Raw genomic sequence first — 12334 nt, 5'->3', positions numbered from 1 at the left:
TCCAAAAAAATTTTAACATACATGAGCTTTATGATAAGGATTATTGTCTTTGATTCCTGGTAAATATCTACGCCTTCCCAAAATGGTCTGAACAAATCCATCTCTTCTACAATTCTTCACTGTATCTCTCATGAAATGAGTGATACCTACAAAGAAAATATAGCAGTAGTTACAGCCAAAGTTATCCTTATTCTCATTCACTAGTTTTAATATAGTGAGCTATAACAACACCCTTCCATGAGTTTTAATAGTAATAATATATCATCAAAATTTTGCATATAAACTTTTGTTTGCTTTTTAGTATCAGAAAGTTGAAACAAAATGGACTTTATAAATGATATAATTACAATAAAATAAAATAAAATATATTAATGACATCATTCAACTCTATTTTTAATCAAATGCAGCAACAAAAATATGATACTAAACTCCAGAACAGCAGGGCAGTACTAAACCCTAAGTGGTTTCACTTCAGGATCTTAAGACCATGCTATTTCTCCTGTTTCAGTTCTTTGAACATGTTAGTGATCTTTTGCTCTTTAATCATATTTCCAGGATTATAAAATTTCAACAGCTCGTTGTAACCATTGATGTTATGATCCAAACAGGACCTGACTGAAATTAACAATAAATAAATACCTCACTAGGAACATCTGCATCCTACTTCTTAAAATTCAAAAAGACTATGTATAGTGTATTGTTCAAGCACATTCATATTCCCTATACCAGCATTCATCCTTGTACTAAAGATCCACTAAGTCTCAGGGAGCTCAGAGATAGTTCATAGAACTATCCACCTGAAAAATGGAATCTATTAATATATAAATTATACCTTCATATACTGCCAAAAGAGATAATTTAAACAAAACAATGATTCTAAAATTGCTCTATAATAACCGTTCTCTCACCATTTCTGATACCTTTAAACAATAATTTACTGTTAGAAATTAAAGTTATCTAAACCTCAGGCACGGAACAATTTCAAGATTTTATAAGATACGTGCACTAACATAATAGCATATATATCAACTGCATTTTGCTATTCCACTTCAGTCCCTAGTTTATGGGGAAAAAAACATCTTAGTAAATACTCGTAAGCAAGCAAGGTTAATATTTTTCAATTAGTAATGTCTGATGAAAACTTGTTAAATTGAAAATCCTGAACACAGGGGCCTCCCTGGTGGTGCAAGGGGTTAAGCACCACACTATGAAGCAATCCGCAGCCACTGTAGCACGAGTTCAATCCCTGGCCAGGGAGAAACAAACATGGCAAGGCAGACCTCTCCTGCCTTGCCCACTGCTCCCCTCAGCAGTGTATTTCAGTCTGCCTGTTCTGTTCCCCACTCTGTCTCTGGTGAATCCTCTCACCCCCCTGCATCTCTGGCCTGTACCCCAGCTCTAGTATGCATAAATAAATAAATCCTTTAAATAAATAAATAAATAAAGTCTGGGAGTGTGATGACTCCATTCTTAAAAAACAAAAAACAAAAAACAAAAAGAAAATCCTGAACACAAATTTTAAAAAATTAATATAATGTGGACATACAATTGAAAAAAAAATAGCACAGTATCTAGAAGATAATTAACCCCAAGGTTTCTGTACCTGTGTATCTGGACTTGAAGGAATCAATGTAGCAAGCAGCATCATTTTCTTTAACACCCATCTGTTCTCCCAAAGATTTAGTGCCCATTCCATAAATGATTCCATAACAAATCTGAAAAGGAGTCATCATACTCAGTAAACTAAAGGTAAGTAAATCATAGATCATAACAACAAAAGACACAAGTATTAAAATTACCTTATAATTAAAATTTGGTAAATATTTTATTTCATAGTGATTTAAAGAAATGATTAGATCTGCTTTGGGTGGATTAAATACTGGGTTATAAGAAAAGTCATGACATAGTCTTTGAAAAAATGGGTTATGACTTTTCCAATAGCCCATATATAGGGGCTGATACTTTTCTGCTTTTTAGCAATACTTTTTTGAGGGGAGGAGGGGCGGATAGATGAAGGGCAACAGTATGAAGAATATAACCCTAGTGATTTAAAAGGGAAGATTTACTTCTGACTCTGTCATTTATGCAGCAGTCCTCATAGCAGCTTTCTATTTCTCACAGTTAATTTCTCCTTAAAGAATTACCTAGGAGTCAGGAAGAGAAGCACTAAAAACATCACTCTCCTTGTCCCTGGAGAGGACTAAATGAAAAGGAAGAATAGGCTTCATGGATTGATAACAGGGAAGACTTCACAGAAAATAAATATCCTCTTTCCCTCACAGCAGCCACCTGAAATTCCACAATTACAGAATTTATTTGGGTTAAACACAAACTCCTAAGGAAATTTTTTGGAGAGTGGAATGAAATGGTCAAATGTATTAATAAAGAAACTCTGGGGCCTCCCTGGTGGCTCAAGCGGTTAAGTCTCAGCACTATCCAGCTATTAGTAGCCATTGCAGCACCAGTTCGATTCCCAGTCAGGGAGCTAACCCACATGGCACAGTAGATCTCTCCTGTCTTGCCTGCTGCTTCCTTCAGTAGTGTATTTCATTAGTTCTGCTCCCCACTCTGTCTATGGTGAATCCTCCCACCCTCCAACCCTCTGGCCTACACACAAGCGCTTGTATGCATAAATAAGTAAATCTTTTTAAAAATAATAAAATAAAATTGGGACAGTAAAAGCACCTATTTCATGTGTCATTACAAAGATTAAATATTAAAATATCCACTATTTTTTATATATTTTACCTAGGGTTTGATTCTTGCTAAGTCCAGAACCTCAGAGGGTATTAGAGAAAACAGAGCTGGCTTTCTAAACAGAGGGAAAAATAAGTGTTGTTGCTAAATAAGCAGTGGTGGTGAGAGCCAATCAAGAATCACAGCTGTAACTAGAAAGGTAAATACGTAAAACAGGATCTTAGAGATGAGAGTGGTGCTTTAGCTCAACCAACAACACTGATCTCTTGAAAATGGCATCAGATTTCCCACAGGTCATGTGGTAAGAAAGCATGAGTGCTAATTCAGGCCAAGAAATAATATAAATGTAGCTTTTGACTTTCTATGTTCTTTGCTCCTGTCAGTCATCCAGTAGTAGGAACTAACAGAAAACTGTTTGAAAGGTGCAAGGACAGCATGAAGTTTCCCAGGTGGATTAGCCAAGCAATTGCCTCAAAAATTTAAAAAACAATCAGTTATTAATTATAATCCACACTTCAGCAATATTTACTTTTCAACAAATATTTAGAAAGCATCTTTCTATAAAAAGCAACAATGTTCAATAATGTGTAAAAATAGAAAGATGAAAATACAGACAAAAAGGAGATTTAAAATGCAAACACACACACACAAACAACTGCCACTACCACAGTAACAACCACTAAGGCATACAGTTTTCCGACCCTAATCAGCCCCAGACCAAGTCAGTCTGATCTTCCTACTGACTCTGCAAAGGAACGTATAAATAATACCATGAGATAGGCTCAGATGAATGTAATTTGAAAGATCCAAAGATGGCGAAATCATTCCTCAACAAGTGATCAAAATATTTACCTCTTTTGAATTATTAAAACTCTCACTTATGCTAAAAAAATGTTTGTTAAGATCACCTGCTTTAGTGATAGTGAAAGCTAAGATAAACAGCTGGGACTGCATCAAATTAAAGAGCTTCTGCACAGCAAAAGAGACAATAACAAAAACAAAGAGAAACCCCACCGACTGGGAGAACATTTTTGCACACAACACTAATGATAAAGGACTGATCACAAAAATCTACAAAGAGCTGATGAGACTTAACAAAAACAAAGAAAATAATCCAGTCAAAAAATGGGCAGAAGAGCTAAAAAGAAACTTCTCTGAAGAGGAAATGCAAATGGCCAACAGGCATATGAAAAAATGTTCAACATCACTTGTAATCAGGGAAATGCAAATCAAAACTACCATGAGATACCATCTTACACCAGTGAGGATGGCACATATTAAAAAAAACTAGCAACAACAAATGTTGGCGAGGGTGTGGAGAAAAAGGAACTATCCTGCACTGTTGGTGGGAGTGCAAACTGGTCCAACCACTATGCAGAGCTGTGTGGAGATTTCTGGACCTACTAAACATAGAGCTTCCATATGATCCAGCAATTCCACTCCTAGATATTTACCCAAAAGACACAGAAACATCAATTCCAAAGAGCACCTGCACCCCTATGTTTATAGCAGCACTGTTTACAATAGTTAAGCTTTGGAAACAACCCAAATGCCCAAAAATAGATGACTGGATCAAGAAGATGTGGTACATATACACCGTGGACTATTACTCAGCATTCAAAAAAGATAAACACATGCAATTTGCAGCAACATGGATGGAGCTGGAAGGGATCATGCTCAGCTAAATAAGCCAGAAAGAAAAAGAAAAATACCGGATGGTCTTACTCATAGCAGGAATCTAGAAAATTTAAATAAGGGACCAGGAAAAAGAATAACTACAAGAAAGTAAAAATCAAAATCAACAAACAACTATGAACCAGAGACACTCTATTGGGGGTGGAGGGCGGGGAGGGGAGGGATTAGGGTCAAAATAAGGGGGTCACAATTGTATGGAATATAAAAATAAAATTTATAATAAATATATATATATATATATATATACACACATATAAATAACAACAACCAAGATCACCTGCTTTGCTTGTTGTCTCAGATCATCCCCAACAGACTCTGGCTCAATCATCTTCCATTCAGCTGCAATACTCCTGAAAACATCCGTTCCAGTGTTTAATACTTGAATGAGACGTCGATCCTGAGATAAATGAGCTAAGATCCTCAGTTCAAGTTGAGAGTAATCAGCAGCTAATATTAAACCACCTAAAGTAGAAATGATTGCAGCAAAGTTGATATAAGAGACAAATTTAAGTTTTATACAATTGAGCAGGATGACAGAAATATAGTTTAACGTGAAACTATGGGGTCATGTATCCCAAAGTTAAAATCTTGTTCTTATAATGATGCAATTCAGGTCTATAATTTATATCATTTTGTTCCATTTAGGGTTCAAGTTCATAAAATACGCATAAAGCTACTCCTGACCTCTGTTCCTTAACCACCATGGCAGTGCTTTCCTCCATGTTCCCACACACCTGACACATAATCTAAAATGGCTCCTTCACACCTCTCCAGCATAGTTCTAAGCCATCTGAAATTAAAGACTAAATTTCCCTTTGCATTCTACATATTGAAACCCTTGCAGAAGTCCTGTTATATAATAGGCCTTAACAAATGGTTGTTGAATTAATTAACTACAAGGAACAAAGAATGCCAAAAGTGATAAAAAAGAAAATGGATAGAAAAGACACTTTTTTGGTTTTTTGATTGCTCTGAAAGTTGTTTAAAGCAAAAACACTAACTACATAGCAGAGTTTATAATAGTTATATTAGCAGAAGTTAAGTTTATTATAAGAAAGGAGAAATGAAAAAATGACTTATATTAAGAAGTTGTATAAAATTATTTGAAAATAAACTGCTGTAATATATCTTGCAAACTCTAAAGTACCTAAATATAGTTAATAAGTAGAAAAAATGCAGATAAGAACTGCTTTAAATAAAGAGGTAGAATTACAAAAAAAAGATAATAAATTTAAATCGATTACATCAATAATTACATGTCAATAGACTACACACTACATCTAACACTAGAAATTTTCAGACTGAATCCATACAATTAAATTTATTTTAAAATTTTAAACAAAAGCAGTATAAAACATTGTTGTGTTAATACAACGTTATTGTTTAGGTAAGAATAAAAAGTTGATGGCTAAACAAAATGAGGTATGTGAATTCAGAATATTACTAAGTCTTAAAAGGAAGGAAATCCTCACACTAGTACTACAACATGAATGAACCTTAAGATATTAAACGGAATAATAAGCCAGCACGAAAGAAAAATTTTGTGTCATTCCATTTATATGAGGTTCCGAGAGGTAGTCAGATTCAAAGAAAGAAAGGAGAATGGTGGTTGTCAAAGGTGGGTTGAAGGGTGGGGAGTTAGGTACAAGGTTTCAGTTGTGGAAGATGGAAAAGTTGTGGAAATGAATGGTGGTAATGGTTGTACCACAATGCAAATGTGCTTAATGCCATAGAACTGAATAGAACTGAATATAAAAATGGTTACAAACGTAAAATGCTCATAGTTCATACTTAAAAAGCAAAACTGAAAATTGCCAAGCAGGTTATTCTATCATAGCCCTGAATTCCACCCTTTGAAATATAAGTTTCTGATAGAATTCAAATAAATTCATACGGTTAACTGCACTTATTCAGACCAAAGAAAAGAAAGCAAATAAGTATACTAAGAGCAGGGATAATCTGGGAGTTAGATCATGACTTGTCATATTTTCATGACACACTGTCAATTTCTTTTCTAAAGGTTGAAGTATATTTATTTATTTGGGTTTTTTTTTAAGATTTTATTTATTTATACAAGAGCTGGGGTACAGGCCAGAGGCACAGGAGGGTGAGAGGATTCACCAGAGATAGAGCAGGGAGCAGAACAGGCAGATGGACTGAAGGCACTGCTGAGGGGAGCAGCAGGCGAGACAGGAGAGGTCTGCCGTGCCATGTGGGTATCTCCCTGGCCAGCCGGGAATCGAACTGGTGCTGCAGAGGCTGCGGACATCGTCACAGCGCTGCGCTTAACATGCTGAGCCACAGGGGAGGCCCACATTGTTGATTTTTTTATGACAAAAAAGGTTTATGACTAGCGAGTACTGAAGGGAGGTCAGGCAGAAGGATAGTCTTGGGGGGCTACCCCATGTAACAAGAAGCAGCAGTGGGGAGAAGAGAAGAAGCAAAGGAGCAAACCAAGTCAGAAATAGAGACCAAGGAATATTGTGTCCATGGAGGTAAAGGAAAAGTTGATCGGCATGGGTTGATTAACAGTGACAAATGCTGTACAGCAACCAAAGGGGGGGGAGGGGGACTAACAAAATCCACTGGATTTTGCAAAAGGTTTACAATGACCATGGATAACATGGTTTCAGGAGACTGCCAAACATACACCAAAAAAGTTTCCTACCAAGCAGATCTTGAAAACAATAATGCATCACAAAGGAGAAAAACAAGCTCCACTGAACAAAAGATGGTAGGATCAGTGTGTACTTCTAGTCTTATTCATAATTCAGATTTTATCAATGCTTTGAAAGCTATGAGAAACTCAAAATCCATTTCCACCTTACCTGCAAAAGGAACAAAGGCATGTCGCATGCTAACAGAAAATGGCATTCCTCTGTCTGAGGCTTTCTCCTCCTTCTGTGCTGGGTGTCCAGGGTTAAGGCCACAATCCTTCCTAAAATTTCTTCCTCTGTCATAGAAACAACATCATCAGCTGGATATGAAACAATCTCAAATATGCAAAAAAGGTCTGTGGTTTGTTTTTTTTTCTTTCAGGAAAGTCATTTTTCAAGAAACAAATACCTTATTATATGAATTCACTTTTAAACTTAACAAAGTTGTTAGACCTATTTTAGCAAATATTCAATGAAAGCCTTTCCCACAGGCCTCCCTGGTGGCCCAGGGGTTAAAGTCTCAGTGCTATCAAGCTATCGCCAGCACTGCTAACTTACATGGTGCACCAGTTCTCTGCTGTCTTACCCACTGCTCCCCTCAGCAGTGTATTCCAATAGATCTGGCTGTTCTGCTCCTCACTCTGTCTCTGGTGAATCCTCTAACCCCCCATACCTCTGGCCTACACCCCAGTTCTTCTATGCATAAATAAATAAATCTTTTTTAGAATTTAAAAAAAAAAAAAGCCTTTCCCACAAACTGCTTCGACTTCACTGATGTTTAGCTCAACTCAACAAATTTCTTTGACCATATAGAATACAAAATTATCCATGATTTTTCTTTGTGTATATATAGTGAAGGCAGGTGGGGGATGTTCCTGATGCTGTCAAACTCCTCTCTTCAATATATGATTGACATAAGCTTATAGTGCAGGTTGTTAAAATTAGTCACTCAGGTTTTCAGCATTTCACCATCAACTACCTTCTTTAGAGACTAAAGATGTAAGATGAGTAGTATGTAGAATAGAAATGTGTATGTCTGGAACAGAAATTTTCATTTTTTGTCCAAAAGTCTATTTTTACACTTTCATACTCAGAAAAGCATATTAACATAAAATAAAGAAAAAGAATCTACCTCCCCATTCGAAGAAGACCTTTGCCCAGGGCTTGGGAAGGTGGGCTTTCCCCTACTAGTGTCGGCATTTTGATCTCAAAATCTTTTGGCACGTTCTGAATATTTGGTTCTGTGAAAGTTATTCTTCCTAAAATCAAGAAACATTAAGACAAAAAATTAGGAGGGAAAAAGGTTGACATTCATTTTAATAATAATTATATTTTTGAATTTAAAAATGCCTGCCATGGGGCCTCCCTGGTGGCATAAGGGGTTAAGCATCAGCATTATGAAGCAATCTGCTGCTACTGCAGCATGAGTTCAATCCTGGCCAGAGAAGTAACCCTCATGGTGCAGCAGACCTCTCCTGTCTCACCCACTGCTCCCCTTAACAGTGTATTTACAGTTGATCCACCTGTTCTGCTTCCAACTCTGTCTCTGGTGAATCCTCTCACCCCCCCACCTCTGGCCTACACCCCAGATCTTGTATGCATAAATAAATAAACCTTTAAAAAAAAGTCTGTCATATTATTGTTAAGCTAAAATAAATTTACATTTATATATCTTTTTCATCATGCTCATATATCTAACAACCATAAAGTACAAGACCAGCCCCAATGTAAAGGAATTAAGTAATAAGTTACAATGTTTTACATTAACTTAGCTCTCTAGAAAACAGTCTTATAATAAGAAAAAATTTAACTATTCCTATGTTAAATGAGCACCAGATGTCAATACTATATAAAACATTACCAGTCATATTAGCAAATGGATCTTAAAGAAATGACTTTCTTTCATCTTTAAAAGTCAGAAATGCACAAGATAGAAGATACTGGAGCAGAACTGAGTGCTGAAGCAGGACACCCAGAGCTAGAGGGACTAGCAACCTGGGAGATGGAGTTAGTAGTGAGAGATGGTGATATCTAGAGATGGTGATATCTAGATGGTGACTTCTAGATACCACTTGGCCTGGTTTTTTTGTTTTGTTTTGTCTTTTGTTTTTGTTTTTGTTTTCACTTGGCCTGTTTTTTTCATCATCATAAACACGCATCAAGAGTGATGGTGGCACTGAAATGGCTGAAGACTAGAATCAGGTGATTAATGAATTTTCAAGGCAACAGAATTTTGTTCTCATGTTTATAACCTTTATTTCCCCAAAAGTATTTTATATGTTCAGTTGTTGGTTTTAATTTTTCTAAACCACATTAGTGTTGTTTAAAAAAAAAGTTTAGGGGGCCTTCCTGGTGGCTCTGGGGTTAAAGTCTCAGCATTATCAAGCTATTGCCAGCCACTGCCGCATGAGTTTGATCCCTGGCCAGGGAGCTACCCACAGGGTGCAGCAGACCTCTCCTGTCTCATCTGCTGCTCCTCTCAGCAGTGTATTTCAGAGGATCCACCTGTTCTGCTCCCCACTCTGTCTCTGGTGAATCCTTTCACCCCCCACGCCTCTGGCCTACACACCAGTTCTTGCATGCATAAATAAAATATTTTAATAAATAAATAAAACCAAAAAAAGTTTAGGCCATTGATTTTGTTACTGCAGTTTTTAGAATACATACAAAGCAACAAAGAATTCTGTTTTAGGGACAAAACAGAAACAAACTTAGATATAAAGGACAGACTGGTAGTTAACAGAGGGAAAAGGGTAGGGACGGGGAAATGGCTAGGGGTCCATTGGCTGGTGGTAGATGGAAACTATACTTTCACTGGTGAGATGCACGGATGTATGTAAGTGCAGACATACAGGTGATGATTTACAATGATGTATACCTCAAACTTATAGCCTAATGTTACTTCAATAAAAACTTTATTTAAAAAAAATCCTATTTTATGAAATACTCTTCATTGTAACAGGTTCTCTACTACAATATATATATATACACACATATATAAAATTTAATTTCCTTTTGATGAATCAGGCATTTTAGATATCAGATATTGTTCTGAATAAACCCGATATTGCGTCCTTGTTACTTAGCTCTTAGCACAAAATAAATGCTCAATTAATGATAAATACTAATATCCTTATTTCAAAGCTAACAAATAGCAGAGGAAAGTATCTAAGCCCCTTCCTGACTCAGCATATCATCTTCTTTTCTATAATGCTACTTAATATTTAAGTCACCTGTTTGAATTAATGAAGTAACACTGGAAGACAAACAAGATGACAAAAACAAATTATAAATGTGGCTTCACGGAAATGAATCCTAGTAATGGACTGGCTTAGGTAAGCTTATATTTCTAAAATATTCTTTATTATATAAGCATAATATGACAAAAACCCAGCAGGGATAAAAAGGAATTGACTACTTTATGCTTTATAAGCAACAAATAAATGTGCAACATCTTTGAAATTCTAGATTGTGTTTTTTCACCAACAAGGATTTATTTTACTTAAATTTAGAGCATTAATATATGTTTCAAAATGATTTTAAAAACCTACAGGGCAAGAAATGTCTAGGGAGAATGAAGAGGTTAGCTAAATCGGTAAGAAGGAAAAATGTTTATAACAGGATTCATGGTTATCTCCATTCTTAATAACAGCAACAACTGATAATGAGCCACACACTAATTGCCATGTACAATTCAAAAGATTACATGGGGCCTCCCCGGTGGCGCAGCGGTTGAGCGCTGGGTTGCGAAGTTGCCCACAGCCTCTGCAGCACCGGTTCGATCCCTGGCTGCTCCCCGGCCACCAGAGGAGGGTCCCACATGGCACGGCAGACCTCTCCTGCCGTGCCCGCTGCTCCCCTCAGCAGTGTATTTCATCACTCTGCCTGTTCTGTTCCCCGCTCTGGCTCTGGTGAATTCTCTCACCCTCCTGCGCTTCTGACTGTACCCAGTGCTTGTATAAATAAATAAATAAATAAATCTTTTAAAAAAAAAAAAAATTATATGTACTAAATTATTTAATCCTCAGGTTGACCTGGTAAGGTAGAAATATTACCCTGCCTTTCACATGAGGGAACTTACACACTGAGAGGTAAAGGCACTGAAGAGTCACAACAATGAAATTTAAATCTTGCAAAAATCTGGTGTCAAAGTTGACATTCTGTATCACCAACTTAAACTGCCCCCCACCATAGAATCAACACTGCTCTTTCTTCAATGCAATTTGCATTTGGAAAATATTTAGAGTTTACACTGCCTAGAGAAAGAATGCTTTTTGTCCTTACCTTGGAAAACTCTAGGTTGACTTTGTCATACCTATCCCAAGAGGGTCATGAGACATCCAAAGAACTCTAGAGCTTTCTTTTCTGATTGAATGGACAAATGACACAGAGACCTCACAGGCCTACTTAAATGCAACTTGGAGAGAAGTTTGAGAGGCTCAGGAGAAAACAAGGTCTGAATTTAACTAATATCACTCACTCAAATAAATATTTAATTTCTGTGTCTAGTCTCATCTAAGACACTGTCTTAGGCATCCCAGCTACTCTACCTGGTACTTACAAAGCAGGAATTACCTTATAAAAACTTATGCCCAGGCAATATTCATGCTTTGGATATATGTAGTATGTGTTTAATAAATGTTTATGAAACTTCACTAAATCCCTGATCAAAATGTGATTTTCTAGGTCATCATAAGCAAATATATCTAAGATTTCTCAGTACCTGTAGCAGTATGTGATTGTGATACAGGATAGATCCTTTCCATTCCAAGAAAAGGATTCAGGCGCTTTTCCCGTTGCAGGGGAAAGACCACCTTTGTGACAGCATTTGTAATTCTTCTCCACTCCAATATCAAGCCTGGTAAAGGATGCAGTGCTTTTAATTTATTCAAAACATCCTGCCAAAGAAATATAATAAAGTAATTAAGATTTTTGTCCAAATTCTGTAACAACAACAAAAAAATCATAACAAGCTAGTAAGCCAGAGTCATTTTTAGGTAACTAATAAAATCCTAAAATTAAATTTTCTAACTCCTATAGCTAAAACTCAAAATTACCATTTGGGTTTTCTTCTTTAACCATCATAATGATAAAGCTGTGATAACTACAAATTATAAAACTCAAACATAACACTGTAATACCAATTTAGATTTACCTTTTAAAAATAAAATCAATGAAATGTTAATTAGCAAAGTAACTTCCCCCCCACATTCCACAAACCAAGAATTTACATCATTTCTTTTCTTTCTCTGTGTATTTTCCTCCTCCATTCCTCATGAGACTGG

General features: G+C 36.3%; 1 protein-coding gene across 1 annotated transcript in view; it reads right to left on the bottom strand.

Moving 5' to 3' along the window:
* The window catches only part of POLQ (DNA polymerase theta), a 78757-nt gene that overhangs the window by 7531 nt on the left and 58892 nt on the right, over positions 1-12334 (bottom strand). The window contains exons 22-27 of the mRNA XM_037525468.2: positions 11773-11947; positions 8182-8308; positions 7221-7345; positions 4670-4854; positions 1604-1715; positions 22-146 (exon numbers count right to left, since the gene is read on the bottom strand). Of these exons, the coding sequence (XP_037381365.1) occupies positions 22-146; positions 1604-1715; positions 4670-4854; positions 7221-7345; positions 8182-8308; positions 11773-11947 (849 nt within the window). The remainder of the gene's footprint in view (positions 1-21; positions 147-1603; positions 1716-4669; positions 4855-7220; positions 7346-8181; positions 8309-11772; positions 11948-12334) is intronic.

This window comes from Talpa occidentalis, unplaced genomic scaffold (assembly GCF_014898055.3).
Source record: "Talpa occidentalis isolate TD23 unplaced genomic scaffold, MPIMG_talOcc4v2.1 talOcc4.4, whole genome shotgun sequence".
Classification (NCBI taxonomy): domain Eukaryota; kingdom Metazoa; phylum Chordata; class Mammalia; order Eulipotyphla; family Talpidae; genus Talpa; species Talpa occidentalis.
The sequence above is the reverse complement of the archived record's forward strand: the minus strand, read 5'-3'. Positions and strand labels throughout refer to the sequence as shown.